This window comes from Acomys russatus, chromosome 6 (genome assembly GCF_903995435.1).
Source record: "Acomys russatus chromosome 6, mAcoRus1.1, whole genome shotgun sequence".
In the NCBI taxonomy this organism is placed as follows: Eukaryota; Metazoa; Chordata; class Mammalia; order Rodentia; family Muridae; genus Acomys; species Acomys russatus.
The window spans coordinates 37,762,276-37,783,523 of NC_067142.1; the positions used below are offsets into that span (position 1 = coordinate 37,762,276).

Below are 21,248 nucleotides of genomic sequence, written 5' to 3' on the forward strand. Positions count from 1 at the left end.
ATTTGAAAACTATAATGCTAAGAACTAAAACACATACTTCAAACTTTAAAAACATAAGCGCAATTCACAATTATCTCCACTGCAATGTCCATTAGTGACTTAAAAGCAAATAAGTAAATGCTCAGGTCCTTCCCTCAGGTTCCACAGCTCTCCTGATGTGTGCCAATGCATCTCTTCACCATTTGGCACTGACAATCTATGAACACAATTTATCAGCAGAAAACCTCAAACAATCCTCAAACCTCACTCCATTAAAAACTCTTGTTGCACTTACATTCTCAATGCAATCTGAGTATCCTAAAGTTGTGGGTTTGGAAAGTAAATGAGCCTGGTAGAAAATAAAGCTTATGTGAAAATTGGTTAAGGAGTCAAAGCCCATCAGCTCTGAAACTGTAATCTTAACACCCAGACAAAAGCGGGGAGGTATGATTTGCAAAAAAAAAATACTTTGATGTTATCTTGGCTGCCTTCTTCATGATCTTGCGCAGTTCAGCTGCTTGCAGTACACTCATGCATCCTCTTTGCTACGTCATAAACGTAGGTGATGTCTGGTCTTTTCTCAGGATCTGGGTTGATGCACACATTAACTAACTGTCGTAGCTGAAAACAAACAAACAACACTGAAAATCCGCCTTCTTAATTCTGAACAAAGTAACTCTGAATAGTTAGCTAGGAGGCTTCTAGTTGACTGTAGGTATGCACACATGTACCTGAACTAGATTTAACACATCAGGTTTTCATAAAAGGACATGGATGCCCAAAGGTTAAGATACCAGCTTTTCCCAGACTTAACCAGAATATCAGGTTTTATTCTCAATTCCAGTAACCCTTGTTTGGCAAATTATGTGTCTATTTGTGACAGCACATTAGTATCTTCATACCCAGACCCTCTTGCCATGTACATGTCGTCACTAAGAATCCTTTAGACATTGTGAGAGGTTCCTGACATGCAGATTAGCACAGTGCTTAGTGAATCCTCTCATTTCTTCATGCCCTTCGCTGCGGATATTGATGAGCTCTGTGGCGGAACCTATTTGTACTGTTAAGGCTAAAGCCAGGGAGATGTTCTGTGAGGAGGAACAGTGGGCAGGAGGCTGGCAGACATGGAGTCAGGCATGCTGAAAGGGCAAGAGAGGGAGGCAACAAGCAGTCCTGCTGAAGGAACCTTGCAGCCCTGTGCCCTTGCTCTGCAACTTTATTTCTCTACCTATTAAACAGCAAGGCTAGAAATGATCATCAAAAATGCTGTCCCATTTCCAATTTCCTTAGTTACAGGTCTATCAGAATAAAATAGAATGATTGGGAAATCACAGTGTTGGGGGAGGTAATGTTATATTCACTGAGAGGGTCTGAAAATATCAATTTATATTCCTTTTAGGAGAACACAGACTGGTATAATTTGGGAAAATGTAAGACATTTTATTATGTTGATCTAATAAAAGGGTGGGCATTTACCACTTAAAGACAAACACTTTCCATTATTCATCACACAGAGAGCCCTCAGAAGAATCCTTAGAGATGATTCATATGTTAAAAAAAGATGGCATGTAATACCAGGTCACTAGGCTGTCAGAAGTTCTGTTTAGAAATAGCAATGAGAAGCAGGCAGATGTCTGTGAGTTCAAGGCCAGCCCTGTCTACAAAGTGAGTCCAGGACAGCCAAGGCTACACGGAGAAACCTGTCTCAATTAATTAATTAAATGCATAAATAATAATAAATGAAGGAAGGAAGGAAGGAAGGAAGAAAGAAAGAAAGAAAGAGGACTGAGAAAGGAAGCAGAAAAGGAGGCAGGAAATGTAACTAGGCTACACAACCTCATCCTATTCAACCAAAACAGCAATGGGCAGAGTTAACAGTTTTACTTTGCAACACTTCCATACTATGCAAGCTAGTTCAGAAGCCTCCACATTTCTCAGAGAACTCTGGAACTGGGAACTCTCCATAGCCAATGAACATCAAATGGCCAGTCCTCATGCTGTGAAGAGCAATCAACCAAAACTAGACCAAGAAGAAAACACAAGCATAGCTGAAGACAGAGAACTTACAGGAGCGCCCCAAAGGGGTTACGGACTAGCAACAAGGAGAAACAGAGGTGGGACAGCTGAGCAGCACACTGTCCAGGTGACAGCTGTCCAGAGACAGCCTGGATGACTGCAGAGGCCACAGCAGATAAAGATAATACAGAATACTCAGGCCTCAACATACTTATGAATGAATGAAATTTGTTATAAAATGTGTTTTGCTATACATTTTTTATGACTTAACATATTCAATTTTCCTAACAACTCTACAGGAAAACTACCAGTACATCACAGCTTTACAAAGCAGGAATATGTCTTCAGATGATAAAGGCTTTAGAATACAGGGTGCAGATTTGAATTGATAGAGTCTCATTCAGGCACAGGCTTTTAAGAACTACATGTTTCTGTCACTTAAAAAAAAAATCTAACTTGGTTTACAGGTTTCTCCATGGCCATCTCTGAGCAAGGATGGGATGGCCTTTGACACAGTCAAGGGCAGACTGTAGGCCATTTGCTTCTCAAATGAACTGCTGGCAATAACACTGATTACCATTGAAGAAAGTCAGGACAGGAACTCAAAGAGGGCAGGAAGCTATAGGGAGGAACTGATGCAGAGGCCATGGGATGGTGTTGCTTACTGTCTTGCTCAGCCTGCTCTCTTATGGACCAGGACCACCAGCCCAGGGATGGCACCGTCCACAATGGGTTGGGCCCTCCCCCATCAATCACTAAGGAAATGTCATATAGCCAGATCTTATGGAGGCATTTTATCAATTGAGGTTCCCTCCTTTCAAATAACTCTAGCTTGTATAAAGTTGACATAAAACTAGCAGCACAATGAGGCTTTAACATTAGTGGCTCTGCATTCACAGTTCACATGGCAACTTGTATCAAAACACCAATCAATCCATCCATTTTTGTCTAGGACTTAGTAGGAAGCATGAGAAAATCGGAGCATCTTTCTCTTGAAAACACGCTTAAACACTGACACAGCATGTTCAGATGAAAATTATGACTCAGCATGTGCTTTTATGTCAATTTCAGTGTTATTTTTTAAATGGCCCATGGAGGAAACTGACAGGAACTCCCTCCAAACAAAAGGTTCTTGGGTTTCAACTTAGACCAGATTGTAAACTTAAACACAGCGGCTGCAGAGTATGTGCCTGACAGGCAGAAGATGGGTTGAAACCCTCATAAGGACTCGGCTAAGGAAAAAAAAAAAAAACCCATCTCCGGTAAAAGGGGATTGGGAGTCCTTATATAATATCCTCATAAAAATAGAAAGTGACACTGAGTGTTCGCTCAAAGTCAGACACTAAATAAAATCAGACATTAAAGATCAGAATAAGATGATTATATTCAAGACCTTACTTGGTGGTGGTGGTGGTTTGGTGTGTGTGTGTGTGTGTGTGTATGTGTGTGTGTGTGTGTGTGTGTGTGTGTGTGTGTGTGTGTGTGTGTGTGTTTTAAGAAAAGATTTTCCTACATAGTTTTAGCTGTCCATTAGCTTGAAGCAATTTTGCTACCTCTGCCACCTGAGTGCTGGGATTGAAGGCATGCTCCCTTATCTTTAAACATATTCCTTTAGCCCTCTGGAAGGAAGCACATTATTTTGAAATTCTTTTAACAACTATCTAATGCTTTGCAATGGCAGTAACTACATTTTTGACCCCGTTAAAGGAAAGTGTCAAGAAAATGAAGTCAGTTGCTATCTCTATTCTTTTATGTTAAGTTTTAATTTCTAAGATCACCAGGCATTCATTTGCTTAGTGTGTTTGCTGAATCGACAGCTATCCAGTTAAAGACCAGTATCTAAATTATAACACTGACATAGCCAAGAACAGATAATGTAAGCCAGAACATGTATTTTTTTTAATCATAGAAAGTTTACTTCTCATATTTTCTACTTCCTTTTTAAGATCATGTTATTACTTTTAATATGATATGCCAGAACAGTCTGTCCATTTGAGAGGATGCACATTTACCTACTTCAGAGATATTTGAAAAGCAACACAGAAACAGTTAAATGACTAAAAGCTAATTAAAAGATTCTATATAATCCATGTAAAGAGTTATAAGTTAATGCTTTCAAATTCAGTAGAAGAGCCATTAATATATTTTGATCTATGTATTTCCAAAGAAATATCAAAGTATGCAGCCTAAAACCAGAAATATTAAAGAGTGTGTCAAGAGTCATTGTTCTCAGGGTGCTCACTCAATTACAGTTCACGTTCAGCTACGTAGGGGTAATAACAGTCAGGCTCTTTGTGCATTATAGCTTTAGGTCACCACCACTATTCTCAGTAGGATAATAAAGACTAATTCTATTGGTACTGTTTCTTTATCACCCCTATCTTAATCCCTCGGAGACCAATTATGCTGTATCAGCCTCCCAGATATGCCCAGTTTCCATCTATCCAAGGACACACTTTTAGCACCCCAATGTGGGTCTAATACATTAAAGCCACTGTATTTGGAGCTTTAGATATTTATACAAAATGATTAGGCATACACAGCATGGACACCATTAGTGACACTTTGGTGTCACTAATGATTGACTTAGGGGTAGGAAAGCCATCTTACAGTGATGTAATGCAATGCCTGTATTTCACAATCAGAGATCATTCGGCGTCTTTAAAAACTGAAAGTCTTATAGGAAGTAACACGGTTTCATAGGATCCCATAGGATATGTGAAATATAGGGTACCGTTTTGGATTCATGTCTTCAAGGAACAATCCCCCAGTGTCAGTTCTGTAGCACAAATGAATAAAAGGCCTGATTAAATATATATATATGTATATTTATATGTATATACACACACACACAAACACACACATATATATATACACACACACGTACACGCACACACACACACACACAAATGGAATACTCAAAGCTTAATCTTAGACAGCAACCTTTAGTAAAGTGGCCATAGCACAGTGACGACAATTATGAATTTTACTAAAACAATTTTTAAGAAGGAAAATCAAATGCTCACAGTCTCTGAGATAACACTGGATGGCAATTTAAATAAGTGCATAACTGTAATATTCTTATTCAATATCTACACATACTACATTAATTTTTTCTCAATTGGAATATGACTACATTAATTCTAAATGTTGTATAAATGCATGTTTAAAATAGTGTGTATCAAATATTATAATGTCACTCATTTTGGCATTATTGTAAGGATATATCAGGAAAAACTTCACAGCATGAATTTCAGTAACAATCTTAAAGATTTCCTAAAATTCTATTTGAATTTCAGAATCTAAAAACTATAAATGTTTGAATTATTGAATTAAAGTGTTTTTATATTGCTAATAGGCTTCCAGTAACTTCAAAAAGTTAACGTGTCAGTCTCTACCTGATACGTTCATCTTGTTTTCTTATTTACATAAAGCAAGATTTTATGAGCTCAAAACAAAGGTCATTGTAGTTACTGAAAGTTTAAAAAACTTTAAAATCTTCCTTAGCTATACTCTGCCTTTTAAAATGTTAAAATCCATCATCTCCAAGATATGTATTTTCTTTCCCGTTGCAAAAACCTGGAATACAGACTAAACATCAGAGGAAGCAAAACACCTGATTACTTGGGGTGTGTGCTCATTTATGGCTCATTATATCCTCAAATAATTGCTACTTTCCACGAAGTAGCATCCCCATTCCTTCCTTTCTGCACTGCACATCACAAGCCACATGAGCACTCTGAGGACACAAGTGCTCTCCGACATGGTAAACTCAAGGAATTTCAGAGAAGGGGAAAGCAAAAGGGCTGCAGACTGAGAAGTCAACAACTGCCTATAGCAAGCATCTGAGCAGCTTCTCACGCTCTGAGCCTCCTTCAGCACCAGCAGGGAAGGCAGGAGTCTCCCTTACCCACATCAAGTCCAGAAGTCCACTACTGTTCTCAGTACACCAAGTGTACTCAATCCATGTAAACTGGAACAAAACCTCTGACTTAGTGTAACAAAAAAAAAAGTTGTTATATTGATAAAAGGGTGGATTCTGAAAAGCTGAAAGCATTAGTTTTATCAAACCCTATCACACCATATTCTCCAATAACCTATAAAATCCATGAAAATGAAAAGATGATTCTGAAAGTTGAAATTGCAGAATTAGTTTTATCAAAGCCATATAATAACACCATATTCTCTAATAACCTATAAAATCCAGTTTCATTTGACTAAGAAATATTACTACAGCTGACTGCATCATAGAAAACACTTTGTAATCCTTGTACCATATTTTAAATGCTCTGAAAAATAATGATTTTTATTTGTGTGTGTGCCGATAATGAAATGTATCTTTTGCCAGTTCTGTTTGTTTTTATGTGCAGAGGTCCCATGAAGAATGAAAAAAGGTGCTGACTGCCAGTTTTTAACATGTGAGTGAAGCACTAGGCTGCAGTGCTGTGCCAAGCCAGGAGAGGCCAGGAAGCAAACACAATCCTGTTCTCCAGCCATCACATTTCCAGCATGCCAGAAAAGGGAAGGGAAAAAAAAAAAAAAAAAAAAAAAAAAAAAGAAAGAAAGAAAAGGAGAGCGCACACTGGCCTACTAAGATGATGAAAATATCAGAACAGGGTGAAAGCACAGCAGGCTGTGCTTAGAGGTAAAAGCTTGCAGCTCATTTCCTACCAGTTTTGAGTGGGTACAATCCCCAGGGTCCTCAGGTCCACATTTCAAAGGATAATTTTATGAGATATGGTGCCAATGAATTGTTTTTAATACAACAAACCTTTCTGTCTATGAGCTTAAAGCTCGAGAACTATAAAACTGAGTGAGACTATAATATGGAAACTGATTAACCAATTCTGATTCATAAGCCATAATCTGATTTCTTTCAGTTATAAAAAGCAACAAGAAGACTTATGAAATTACCAGGTTTCTCAAAATATAACTAGGACATACATTCTCTGTCTTATTTTTACGGTAAATTAAAAATTGCTGAGACTTGTAGCACAGGCCTATACTCCCAGCTACTTGAGGTTTTACATCAGGGCAATCACCAAGTCAAAGGCAGTTGGAGCTCCAGTGCCATTTTAAACTTAGCCACACAACATGCTGAGGTCCTTTATCTCAATTAAAACATGGAAGAGGGCTGGACACAGAGCTCACTTGTATGCTTGGCCAGCAGGCATGGGGCCCTGGGTTCAATGCCTACTGTTACCCTAAACAAAAATGACTCAGCAACATCTGCCATAGCAATCAGATCTACTGCTATAATAACACAGCCCACTTTTACTAAAAAATAATTTAACCATCTTTCCAAGGTTTTATAGATGTTTAATTTTTTCCTCCTACTGAAAGCATTGCTATTGAGTCTTCAATCTACTATTTTGTTTTCTGGAACCAAGATTTACCCCTTCCTCATTTCATCTGCAAACCTTTTATTTGACTTTTCAGGACTTTCCCCCATATTTAGATATTGAAGCTGGTTTTTTTTTCCCCAAGCTGGGTCTGAAGAGATGACTGACAGGACAAATAATTTTGATGAGCATTCCAGTGCCTCTTTGAGAAATTAAGCACTGGGACCAAGTATGTGTCATTTGTTAGTAAATGTCCCTGATGTTTCATAGCTGTTATGCAAAAGAGTGAGAAGAAAAGCCACGCAGGAAGAGTGTTAGTGGCAGAGAGCTGCCGCATCTCTCCATACGCCTTTGGGTAAGCTTGGGTCTCACTAGACAAGTCTTTTGAGAAGCTTCATTCAATCATCACTGATTATCAGGCCATTCATTTTGTTTGTAAATTTCTTCTTTTTAATACCAACTCCTTTACTTCCTCATTCCCTCAGTCACTCAACTTTTAAAATCCACCGGGCCCTCAAAAGCTACACAAGAGCAGAGTTTTTGTAGACCCCCCCCCCCCCGATGTCATAGAGGGGAAGGGGTGCATATGAAGGAGCAGCTATCACGGGATTGACTGCCAAGGGCAGGTGTGGGGAGAGAAGAGCCAGGGAAGATGATACAGAAGAGGGCCAGCTGGAAAAGAGGAAACAGCATCTTTAAAAACATGAAAATGCAGGGATCTTCTAGGAGAACTCACAGTGGCAGTGAAGGGAGCAGGCGCTTGACTTTTGATTCCTAATAAATAGCAAATGTCCAAAGCGTGCCTGCTACCACTAGACAACACAAACAGAGAGCAAGCCAAGGGAAGGAACTGCTTTCAATCGCAACTCTGAAGTACAGTAATTCTCTGCTTACATGTGGATGAAGTTGTTTAGGTGAAGAAGAAGAAGAAGAAGAAGAAGAAGAAGAAGAAGAAGAGGAGGAGGAGGAGGAGGAGGAGGAGGAGGAGGAGGAGGAGGAGGAAGAAGAAGAAGAAGAAGAAGAAGAAGAAGAAGAAGAAGAAGAAGAAGAAGAAGAAGAAGAAGAAAGGAAGAAGGAGTTTATACAAAACAAAATCATGAACCAAAGTCATCCTACACATTTTTCAAGAGCCTCCATGTATAGCTGGCCTATTTCAATCTAGAACCTACATACAACCACCATACTTCAAAAGAAAAGACTTGATGTACACACTTATGTGTTTCCAAAGCATAGTGCTTTGGTTTAGTGTTAAGTGCATTTATCTTGTAGAACATAGAAACGGGGGAAGTTCCCATTTTTTTAAGCTCTTGAGGTTTTTTCCTAACATTTAAGTGGAATGGTTGTATTCACAAGTTTTGTTATTTTCCTTATGACTCCTGTTGTTGAGGTGGGCCGGCAAGTAATGTTATACCACGATCAGGTGGTCCCTTTAAGTATTTTGTGAGCAGGAAACTTAAAAATGTATCAGTGCCTCAGTAGCTCTGGAAAGCTCTCAACATACGAAGAAAGTTATTTGTTTTTATTTTTCACTTACAGAAACTGACTATTTTGACTGTTAAAGACACGGAGATTGAGTCTTCAGTACTTACCTTGCCCTTGGTCCCTATTCTCTGCTAGCCTAACAAATACCAGCGTGGATTTTTTTAAACTATTAAAGGGCCTTTATGATAACACGGGAGATGTCACTAATACCATTATGGTGGCACTAAATCTGTTCCGGATTCTGTTGCCACAACAGATTTGGAATAATTATTCTATAAACAAATTTAGTTCCTAATTAAGGAGGGAAAATATTTATTAACACCACCAGCATTTAAAAGTCTTGGGGAACTCTTCATTCCTGATCAGATTAAAGAAACATTTTGTTATATAGACTTCAGCATGTTTTTCAATTTTGTCTCTCAAGAATTATTTTCCATGTTTACCAAGGCATTATATAGCCTCCTATTTCATCAGGGCATGACAAAAGAGTTTACCAATACCAGAAACTGCAGTCTCTTTTGGAAGGTGCACCATATAACCTGTTTTGCTTTATAGCTCTTTTTGGAACTGGTAACTATACAGAGGGAAGTAAAAAGTGGAATCTATTTTCCTTTCCCAACTTGAAGACCTTCTATCTGGGCCAGACTTTGATATTTGCCCCTTGGCTGAGAAGCCGCATATCCAACTTCACACTTAGCTGCAGTGAAGTAGCCCTGCAGGCAGGCCGACTTCAACGAACCACTAGTGGTATCATCATTAAAATCCTGCTGAAGGTCACCATGGTAACCGCCTGCTGAGGCTTCGCTGCTGCACTCGGCATCTCCTAATCAGCTACCATGTGAAATGCAAATTCAGACAGTCTGAAAATTAGTCAAGAAGAATAGGGGATGAGGATGCAGATATGTGAAATATTCATGTGCTTCATGGAAAAAAGAAGACAGCATGAATGACACAACAAAGAAAGGCCCCTGACATTCTTGCTATCGTTTTGCATTATTGTTCACACTCTACTGTATTTCTAGGCCTGTAGTTCTGAAGTTGGTTTTGTGAAATGCCATATTTACATTCTATACTCCAAATAGTAATTAAAAATGGCTAACATAAGAGTATTAACATCAAATAAAGATAATACTTCTAAATGATCATTGTTGCTTCCTAAGAGTATAGTCTAATTATCTAAATACAATGCCATGAAGCAAAAGTGTAGGCATCATTTGATATCAGTATCAAACTATTAGATGAATACGTGCTAATTATATTCTAAAATCTTTAGAGATGTTTATTATTCAAGATATATGGACTCAAATTTCCTTTTTCAATAAATATTAAGAGCAGATGCTATTCATTTCACCGTAGAAAGTATGACAAGATTACTTAACAAGTGAACACTCAATTGTTCTCTATTTTTCCTTTTCTCCTTTCCATTTTCCTGGGGCAAAAATATCTGTTGCTCATGAGATGAGATGTCCAAGGCTTTGCTGCTTTCTTAGGTAGGTCCCAGATGAGAAGTCCCAAAAGATCCTTGTAAGCTCATCTTAGTTGACCTGAGACACACAATTGTGCACGCCCCCTCAGATAATCATGATATATTAGGACAGAACGGAAGATAACTGTTTAATGAAAAAAAATCGGATGTTGGGTAAGTGCCAAAACAACTCATTCCAATGCACGGGCAAGGGAAGCAAGAATTTACATCTGGAAGTCTTTGAACATTGTCAGTCCTATCCAATGTATTTTATGAACAGGTCTAGAATGGTACCCTGAAACCACTTACTCAGAGGAGCGTGGCTGAGGCGGTGAAGGGGTAAAAGGACAGGTAGTGCGGAAGGAGAAAGGAGGAGAAAGACAGAAAAAGCTCAGAGACAGGTGGCTGAGAGGTATATGGCTCAGATTTGGGAAAACACGAGGAGGGAAGTCCTATCAAAGTAAGTTTTCAGTGTTTTCTTGTCTGAGAGGTTGGGACTGAGGACCCAGCCTGTCACAGGAGGCCGGGAGCTAGTGGTGGGTCAGAACATCCCTTCTTCCCTTCAATGGTTTCACCCCACATCAGTCAAGTGAACTACCTAGGGCTCTTCCACACGAGGAGGTCCCACTCCTCCTAACAGCAAGGCTCAGAGAGAATGAAGACAATGGAAGAGCTCTCACTGCCACCTGGACTAGTCAGCTGGCTCTCTGAGTAATGTAAAACATGTCAACAAAAGGAGCCAACGGATGGGCCGAAGATTCCTTACCTCCTCCGAATAGTGATCAGACGGGAGAGGCGGGTAGTCACATTGCTCTATCTTCTTACACAGAGAGTATAAATTCATCTTGTCACCGTAGAAAGGACTCTGCAATGCAGCCATCTGTAAAATACTCACAATGAAACTGATGGTAACTTCATCAGGTATAGGACACTGGGGTGGAAAATAATTATGAACACTTGGGGAAAATTATATGACCATTTTGATTTTTATGATTATCCTTTTCTGAGAATTAAGTGTGAAAATCTTAATTTTATCTTTTCAAACATCTAAAATTCTTTAAGAGGAATGGCTAGTATAATCTCATGGCTAGTATAATCTCATAAAACATAGAATAATATTAAGAAATGAAAGATAGTGTGTGTATACAGCCATAAAAACAATTAGCATTTTATGACAAAATTAGATATCATATGGTATGGCTCAACTATGTAATGGTCAAATAGAACATAAAACTAATGTTAAAATTGAATTCAATTTACCAAGAACTTAGGGAAGAAAATGCAAGCCATTTCATTGTGTATAATATATTCTTTAGGAAAAGGCTATTTTGAGAGAGAAAACACTTTTTAAATATTGTAACTGATCCTTAAATCGTTTAAATCATAACTTATGATAATGTCTCAGAAACATTAAATGGGTTTTTAAAAAATCCATGACTCATAGATGCAATTCAAAGTATCTAAAGATGATTTTTATTTGGAAAAAAACACGACTTAAGAGGATGAACCACTTTAAAAGAGACATTACTGAATTTAAATGTATTTTAAGACAAGGCTCTAACTTGACATTTAAAAGTGCAAGCAACTACTTGGTAAGCAAGGTTACAAACTAAAAATTCAATTTAAAATGTTCGCATCCTGTTCAAAACCTTCTAAATCTCCGAGCCGCAGCCGCAGGAATACAACATGGAGTGCCAAGCTGCCCCAAAGTCAGTCACCCTTTTCTACATGTGCTAATAAGTTTGATTTTGGAAGGACAATGTGTACATTCCCCAGACAGGCAGAGTGTGTGTGAAACACGCTGGTCCATGCTGTGCTACTCAGTGAGCGTCAGTGGGGACAGGACAAGCTGAAAATGGCTCTCATCTGTCTTCTGTGCTACAGACAGGCTTTAACTCCTTCAGAGCCTTGGCCAGGAGGGGGACGGGATTGGAAATCCCACCTAGAAAGCAGCTTTGCATACAGCTTTACCTAGCCCACATTTTATATAAAACCTACACACATCCACACAGAATAACCTTGGGAATAGTCGTTCCACATGACGACATACGGTAAATAATGACTTGAACGCCCTAAACACAAAACACTGAGCAGGAATTTCTAACAGAGGACCCACCATCATAAGCAATGTTTACATTTGAACTGCAAGGATACCATATGATAAAATCAAATGTTAAAAAAATTATGCCACCTTAAGAATACACTGCAGCTATAAACTACCATCTCTTCACCTTTGTAAGACCTTAAGTAAACGTACAACCATTTTCTATCATATGCTAGGAGTTCATTATATTACTTTTGTCTCAATACTGTAGAGTGTTAAAAAAAAAAAAAAAACCAAAACCTGAATGTCCCCTAAGGAGTTAAACAGGAATAGTATATTTTCATGCATCTCCTGCTTTGACAGATGAAAAATGTCAACTGTCCTGTTTTTATTTTCAAGCTTTTGCACTATTCATCTGGTTCATTAGTGCATCTCCGCGCTGCCCCTGACAGCTGCTCGCCCTCTCCTCCCAGAAGCTGAATTTTTCAGGCTAATTTGATCCTCCACACTGAGACGATCGTGAGAATGATTGACTCGCTCCCTGACCTCCAGGGTCTGACTTTCCTCATTAGTATTCTGGGGGTGTTGGAGGGACGAAAGCCCACTGTCTGTCTTCGGGCCTGGTGGCAGCTCTCTTTTTTTTTGAACTGTAAGCCACCAACCTACAACCCTGTAAGGATGCAATTGCTGCACTGAACAATAAAGGAAATGTGTAAAACCTACTTTTCCATGTAAAGGTCCGTGTAGGAAAGCATAGCATCTTGATTTTAATTAGTAAAGTCTACTTTGTTGCATATCAATTAAAACTGCACTCCTAGTTTTTTCAAAGGTTTCGGGAATATTTGAAAGTCTAATTTCCCGAGTTTAAAGTACGTTCTCAAAAGAGGGCTTCTTAGTTCTTCATTGTTAATGGTGATTTCTTGGTGGATTATGATAGGGGGAAAAACAGCCATTCGGTGCTACAGACAGTTCTGAAAAGCTAAATTACACCAAATAAATAAATAATAATAAAAAATGGAGAAATACTGAATAAAGACAGATTGAATCTTTTTAAGTGTTCCCAATTCTTACGTGGAGGATTTGGGAAAATGCATGGAGATGGATCCTAACATGAACACGATAAATGTTTGAACTTGAACTTGGCACATGTATGCCTTGAGAAAACAGGAATGTCCACAGAAAGAACTATTATTTGAGTGACCATATATAGAAACGGATCCTGCCTCACAAGGCAATTGTAAAATGTGGGTAACTGTTTCAATTTGGACACGAGATTGTCAGTCTTGAAAGACTTAAGTAAATATCTTCCTCTAATCCTCCCTCCACTCAGCTTTTCTTCTGCCATTGTTAAATTTGATCCCACCCTTAGCAAATCATCTCCTACTTTTGGGTGTTTAAAGGGAAAATGTTTCTTTGATTTCAGATTATGGTCTGAACCACTCTAATACTACTACCTAGCCAGGTTAAAAAAAAAAAAAGTTTCTTTTAAAGACAAGAAATGATTAACTTCTAAAAATTACTTTAACAATACTGCCAAGCCAATTCTTACCAACACTGCCCCAACCTCTAAGTCATTAGCAGCGTCCACAGTGAGCCCGATCCTCCAGTCACACTGTGGACGCACCAGGGCACACAAGCAGCAGCATGGCCCTGCATCATCTCATGCACACAATACGACATGTGCTCTGCTACATCACTAATTCATAACATTTCACAGCTGAAACTGCGGTGAGGTCAAGTAAGAGCACGTGAAAACCCCTCGAGTAGTCCTTCGCCATCAGAGAAAGAACAAAACCAGGAAGGCCAGTTTCCCCAAATTAAGGAATCTGTAATCAGCACAACTACAAAGGGTCAATATACATTTCACAGATGTATGCCTCCAAGTAAGCGTGGCACAAATGTGGCGGATGACACTGGGTCAGGAAAACAAAATAGACACACACTTTAGAGTTCCTTCTTGAAACACAAAAATGATTCCGTATGTTGTGTTTCTTCAACTCAGAAAAACTTACTTAGATGATGACTGATTTTTAATTAGTATCTTTGACTCTATATTTTCCTAACATACAATTAAAATTCTATCTTAGGAGTCACTAGCTTGGGATACTGTCAATGCCATTGCTCTAGAGGACTGTGCAAACTGTCAGCAGGGCACCTTTTCTATAGTTACAAGACTGCATCACAATATTAACAGAGAACCAGTCTATGGCACTCTACCCCCTTATGCTAAGAGCAGAATTCTCAAGCCTAAGTGATAACCTGTGTGGCTTAGCTATTTGGAAGCCATCCTTAAAGCTGTATTCCACTTGTGTAAATAGGAAACAAAAATACTGATAAGCAGCCTTAATTATATTTGTGTCTCAAACCCATGACATTATTCTCTTGCATTAAAAAACTTTTTCCCTCGCTCTCACATATATATGATGAGTGGAACAGCAGTTTATTAAAATAAGTACTACAAAAATAAGTCCTTGTCAAAAAACAGAATGTGAAAATATATTAGACAAAATAAGTATGTGGGAGCTTACAATAAATAAGTCATTGCCCAGTACGTTAATTCATCTCAACAAAAGCAAACTACAAAATATGCAGAATAAAACGAAGTAAACTCTACTACTGGCTGTATAACATGAACTGATGTACAGCACTTATCAACAGTGCTTACCTCATACAGCAGACAGCCAAGAGACCAGATGTCAGACTTGAAGTTGTATCCATTTTCATGTATTCTCTCTGGAGACATGTAGTAAGGTGTGCCCACTGAAAAGACGAAGCAAATAAAGCTAGTACCATGAAAATGAACATGTTGCTGCTGTAAGAAATTAAACACTGACTTTGGGGGGAGGGCGAGGCAGGTTGGGTTGGCACATGGGAGGGCTTGCTGGAAAGAATTGGAAGGGGAAAAATGATAAAATTGGCAATTATGTTTTAATTTTAAACCCAAATAAAATAAAATATTGAAAAATTAAACACAAAACTTTACATTGAAGAAAAGGTAGTCACAAATTATTAGACTCAACAAATTCTCTTGGGAATACTCAACGTTTATTTCATCTTTACCATCCCAAAGAGTTCATTATTATCTATACTACAATGAAACAGTCTGGTGGCTTAAACTCCTAGCTGTCTCCTTGGATCAATACAAGGAGAGTAACTAGGGGAAAAAAATAAAAGAAAAAAAATTTCAGAAAAAGTTATGCGAATGATTACACGAGATTTTATTGTTTATGATATGTTATCTCTATTTCAAATAACTAATGATAACATTTTAAATTAAGTAGTATTATATAAGAAGAGTGTATATAAACTCAGCATGCTTAGCCAGCTTTTAAAAGCATCCCTGAAAACATAGCCCTGGCTCCTGATAGGAGCCATGTAACTGCTTACACAGTGCTCAGTCACTCTGCAGGGGGACACAGGATAACCGTAAGTCAGACGCTGGGATGACCTAAGTACAGAGCCTGGCACCCATGCCAAAGGACCTGGCTTCCTGTTCATACAGAGACTGTTAAAGATCATTTGAGTATTTTTTGGCTTTGTTGGTTTTGTTTTAAAGTATAAATGTTTTTTTTCTCTTTTAAAGAAAACGAAAGCATGCATACTATGCTTTGTAAAGTAAAACCATTTAGGTGACTTTCAAAGTGAATACCGTTAATTTCAAATATCTCTAGTATTGTTTCACCATGGGTTTACCTAGAACAGAATCCACTTTCAATGAAAATGAACAGTTCTTACCAGAAAGGACCTAAAGGTGCAGCACTCACGAAGTGAGCACGTGAGTGAGGTAAGAAGATGCGGGAAGATGAAAACATTAATGGAAATCTGAGCTAGTCTGATAGGAAAATCAAGGAGGGAAAAACCAAGGAGTCAGTTAATTGTAGCATATACCTTGAAGGCAAGTTTGCTTATTTCAGTAGTGTCAGGAAGGAGTAGTTCAGGAAAACAACACAACAACAATAGCAACAGCAATAACAGCAGCAACAATAACAACAACAAAACTAGCTTTAGAGTGTCATTATTGTGGAAAATCCACAAGAGCAGAGTCCACAGATCACACGCTCAGAGTTTGCATAACCAACCCCAATCACTGGCCAGATGCACACACTTTCTCTTCTGAAGGAATACCTGATAACATTTTTTGACACCACAGAGGGAGGCCTCAGAGGATTTCACTGGTCCCCTGTTCCGGGCACTGCAGTCAACTAACTCACTGCTGACTGACTTAACAAATGTTCAGGTGCTAGCCACGGCGCCCTCTGTGCTAGGTCCTGAGACCCAGAAGTAAACAGGACGGATCCTTAGTGCTAAGGAGGCACAGTAGACCCACACGGGGCGTGTTCCTCGGGGCTGTCTGAGATGCTGGACTCTGACCAGTAAAGAGGCCCTGCCAAGTCAGACAAGTTGTCAAAGATAGGAGACTCTCCCTGGGCAGCCTGGAACTGAAGTCCTTTTAGCAGACAGTTACTTCATTAAACTGACGGCTGGAAAGTAACTGAAAATGTTTAGAGCTCCCCAAACCAAAAAAGCTGAGAAAAAAAGCCAGAAATTATGTGGGCTGCATGTGAAAATTACACTATGCTACGCTTCTGTAGTTGTTTTAAATAAACACTGGTTGTGGTGGCTGAGAGGTTAAATGTGCACAGTTTAAGACAGATAATAGCTTCCTCCCAGAGCAATTACTTAAGTCGAGAAAGGACCGAAAGTTAAAAATAAACCAGTTGAAATGGCCTCTAGGACTGACTGAACATATGCTGCCTCTACACGCTATACCACCCCAAACAATGCGAGGTGCACAGCAAAGATGGACTCATGGAGCGGAGCCAGGAAAGGTGTGGGGAAAACAAGTGCGTGACCACAGGTGGCGCCTGGCACCAGACAAGAAACTGTTTTAATGCCTGGTTGAGAAACACTAATTTTCTGAGCTGAAATCAGAGGGTATATCACACTTGGAAATAGTGTGGGAAGCACGGAGAGTACACTCAAGAGACTCCCGTGTGGAATTCCATATCCAGCCCCACTGGTGGGCAACGCATTTACTCTGCTGGCAGCATCTCAGAACCAAAGAGATGCTTCTGAAAGATAAACACGAGTTCAGGATGTCCTATGACACGCCAGCAACACAATTTCCCCCTGGGGGTTTCAAGTACTTGTCCAACATAGACATCAATATTGGTGCACGCTGGTTAGATTTTAACAGATCGACTTCATTTTAGGATACAAAGCAAACACATACACCAGCTAAATTCACACGTGTGCACACAGGGCGACCGTCTCCACCTTTACTCTTCTCGGGGACATTAGGAAAGCATGCTCAACCTCCTCCAAATGTCACCGCACAAGCAGGCAAAGCACCCTGGGAAAGCATCAGGAAGTATATTTTCTTGAGTAGCAGATAACTACCTCAACTATGTATACAGGAACATAGTATGTGGTGAGATTCGTATCAGAAGTTAATTTTCCTAACGTTGCTCCTGTTGCCTTTTCTCTCCTCTTCTACATCCCAGGCCATGAAAGGGGAAACCCCTGAGAAGTGTGTCTGCTGGTAAAGGGACAAGTCCCTTGTGGCCTGAATAAACTTTTGGGGATAGCTTTTCAAGTATCACAACCCACCTCCCACCCCCACCAAAAGAAAAAGAAAGAAAGAGCCCACTCCACTTCAATAATTATATTAAAGACATCAAAACATTCTTCTGCTAATCCCCCCTGGCTTCTACAGTGGTGTGCACTGTGATCTTTCTACCTGTTGTTACCCTTGATTACATTATGGACCTGGCAAAGGGAACTTTGCCAGCATAAGCTTACAGCTGTTATAATACAGATGATTGGGAAGAGATACAACAGAAGAGCAAGAGAGATCCCAAGTGTGAGGGAGGTTCATCCCACAGCCAAGGAATAGAATAAAAGCCCTTTCTAGAAGGTGGGAGTGGTCTTCAGCCAATAGGCAGTTAAGAAAAAGAGACCACAGTTTTAACAGCACCGAAGAGCTGAGTGCTACCAGGAACCTGGGTAGACAAGAAACAAATGGTGCCCTATAGCCTCCGGGAGCGCTGCAGATGATACAAGGTTAGCTCACCGAGATCCAACCTGGACCCAGGACCTATGAAACCGTGAAACAATATATTTCTATGGTTCTCCCATTAAATTTGTGGTGGTTTATGAGAGCAGCAACAGAAAAAGTACTAGTCCTGCACCACGTGGGAGAGTGAGAATTTAATTCCATGTGCGGAGGACTCACTCTACAAGGAGACACACACAAGATACTTAGGAGCACAGGAAAACATACAAGGCTTAAATATGTGATGCCTGAAATCATTCTGTGAAGGTTTTCCTTCTTGGGGGGTTTCTGAAGGGCAGTAGGTAGGAGAGTAAGAGAGGCCAATATACTCACTATAGGAAGAATAACACTTGCATAGAAAAACCTATGATTTCCCAAGTGAGCTCTGCCTTGGCCATGCCTTGACATGAATCTAAGTAATTTTACTTATCTAACAAGTTAGTGAACTAAAGAGAAATTTGAAAACAGAAAGATCACGTGACGTTTAGTCCAGACTTTTTAAAGCTTGTGGAGCAAGAGTGTTTAACTGTAGTTTGCCCAGCTACAGTGATTAGCATAAGGATTACTGAAGATGCAGCATCCACTGCACTGTCAACAGGGACAACACTGAGGCGGACCACAGAAAGCCTCTATGCTCAGAGTGTCCCAGCTTAGAAAGATAAAAGTTCCTTAACGCCCCACATGACGCCCACTTAACTCACAACTATTCCCATTAAAAGGGCTAATAATGGTTCCTTAGTGGAACCACAGACATGTCAAAAATAAATACAGCACGAATACAAAAGAGGCATCTTTCCTTCATCTCTGTGCATTTTTCCTGGGCTCTCTACTTCTGGATACACAGAAAACTACTTTTCTGGTGTGTTAAGACGAGACAGGAGACTTGTTCTGGATGATGAGATGTGGGTGGAAGGACACTGTGTCACATTCAAGCAGAAGGCCTTAGTTAAGATCCAGAGAGTGATCTTTATCCTCCCATCATCAATCCCCAAAGCAAATGTTGAAATGAAGGCAATACAGAACTGAGGCGGCCTGGAATGCTGATTCTGGGGGCGGGGGGGGGGGTGGCAGTGGGGGACAGTACCCTGAAGACCAAGGGCAGGCTACACAGTACTCTGGGGTGACAAGAGACACAAAACGGTTTGAAGCAGACTAATATTTCGTTCTTCAACATAATCTCACCTACCCTAACACATTTAGTTCAACTTGTCTTTTTATGCAAAACCTGTCTCTAATAGAGCCCCATTCATTTACTGTCCGTTTCTTAGGTATCTATCACTGAATCTGATGGTAGAGAAAACAATCATGAAGACAGATTTAAAATGTCCCAAAGCCCCAGCTCCAGGCTTTGTTTTAATTTTTCCTAAAGCTGGGAGGAGCATGAGCACTCAAGAGCGAGAGAGCGAAAACTATGTTTCTAGTAGACTCACAGCAGCAAAGCCACAGCAGACTAGGTAATTCCAGATTAAACAGAAAGCAAAAAACAAAACAAAACAAAAAAAACCAAAAAACTGTAAATTGAACAAGAAAAATGCCATGAAGGGCTGTTACAATGGGAAATTAAATCTCTGTGAGAACTAAGTCCAAACTAGGAAGGCAAAGGCCTATATGCCATCATGCCATCTTCCACACAGTGCCCTCTGCCCCTCGGTGCTTTCCCCAAGACCAGAACAAACACACGTAGGAGCTGAGTGACTGACAGACTGCTGAGAAGCCCTGTGTGTGTCATTACCCACCTGCGGCAGGAGAAGTTATGTCTGACCAACTGCACTGGCCAGCGAGTACGTCAGGAGAACGTCTCCAAGTGGGAAAATGGGAATCAGTGTGAATGAAACAGCAGGAAGACCCTGGAGAGCTGGACAAATGCCTTTCGAATTGCAGGCCAGGCAACTCATTAGTGAGTTGTGAAATCAATTCACCGCTTTGTAATCAGCATTGTTTTAATTGAAATAAAATAGAGCGAGGTCAGAGCACTGCTGTTCGCAGTAGAAAACATGGCTGTATGCAACTTCTGCTTCAGCATGCTTGATTCGGGTCCCGTGAGGTGACAATTGTGTTGGAGGTTACCCTTAAGAAACCAGAGTGCCGATGACCTAGTCAATCATATACAGGTGGGTCAGGAGAGAGCTGTGTCTTCACCATAACTTCTTATAGATGTGGATAGATGGCAGATTTCCCAACATCTGTTACATCTGTGAGGTTGACAAACACTATGAAAGAAAACAAGGCGAACCTCACAGAGATAAGTGTAGTATTCAACGATCAGTCTCCCTAGATGCACAGCCCTATCCGGATCATCAGCAAAGGACAAAACGAAAATCCTAAATTCACATAGGAGACAGAAGGGTGATAGAAGATCGAGCCTGCAGAACAGTTCCCATTGCAGATGACAGCGGAGATTAGCAATCTTCCTGGTCCACAGATACTCAGAGAGGGAAAGAGGAGACCTCCTAGCACACGAAAGGACTGAAATCAGGCACACAGACAACCCCAGACATGCTTGACCTGACACCCATGGCTGCTCTCTTCAACTCAGAGCCTGCTATTCTTTTCATCACAATCTTGTAAAAACTTGCCTGGGAAGCACAGTAGGAATACAATGTGAATGCCTGCTACATCTGGCCCTGCCCCTCCCTTCCCCTGTTCCAGCAGACCCGGAGCTCATTTTGTACCTGCCTGTGAGGCGAAGCAATCACTGCCCAGGGTTCTGTTACAGTATACAGTAGCCCTTTTCTGATCCTCAGACTCATGATGTGTCTCCCCAGACAGGCCCGCCCCCTTCACACTTGTCAATCATCCCCCCTCCTCCTTCCTGGCACATCAAATCATCTTACCACTTTCTGTGCTTTGGGTAAGTGTCCCAAA

At 40.1% G+C, this 21,248-nt stretch overlaps 1 protein-coding gene across 2 annotated transcripts in view; it reads right to left on the minus strand.

Moving 5' to 3' along the window:
• Positions 1 to 440: 440 nt before the first annotated feature.
• Positions 441 to 21,248, minus strand: part of Nek7 (NIMA related kinase 7) — a 67,129-nt gene continuing 46,321 nt past the window's right edge. The window contains exons 7-9 of one of the 2 annotated variants that reach the window (XM_051147513.1): positions 14,994 to 15,088; positions 11,051 to 11,164; positions 441 to 600 (exon numbers count right to left, since the gene is read on the minus strand). In XM_051147513.1, the coding sequence (XP_051003470.1) occupies positions 490 to 600; positions 11,051 to 11,164; positions 14,994 to 15,088 (320 nt within the window). In that variant the 3' untranslated portion in view covers positions 441 to 489. Of the gene's footprint in view, positions 601 to 10,960; positions 11,165 to 14,993; positions 15,089 to 21,248 lie in introns of those variants that run through there. The other variant, XM_051147512.1, reaches the window with a different exon arrangement.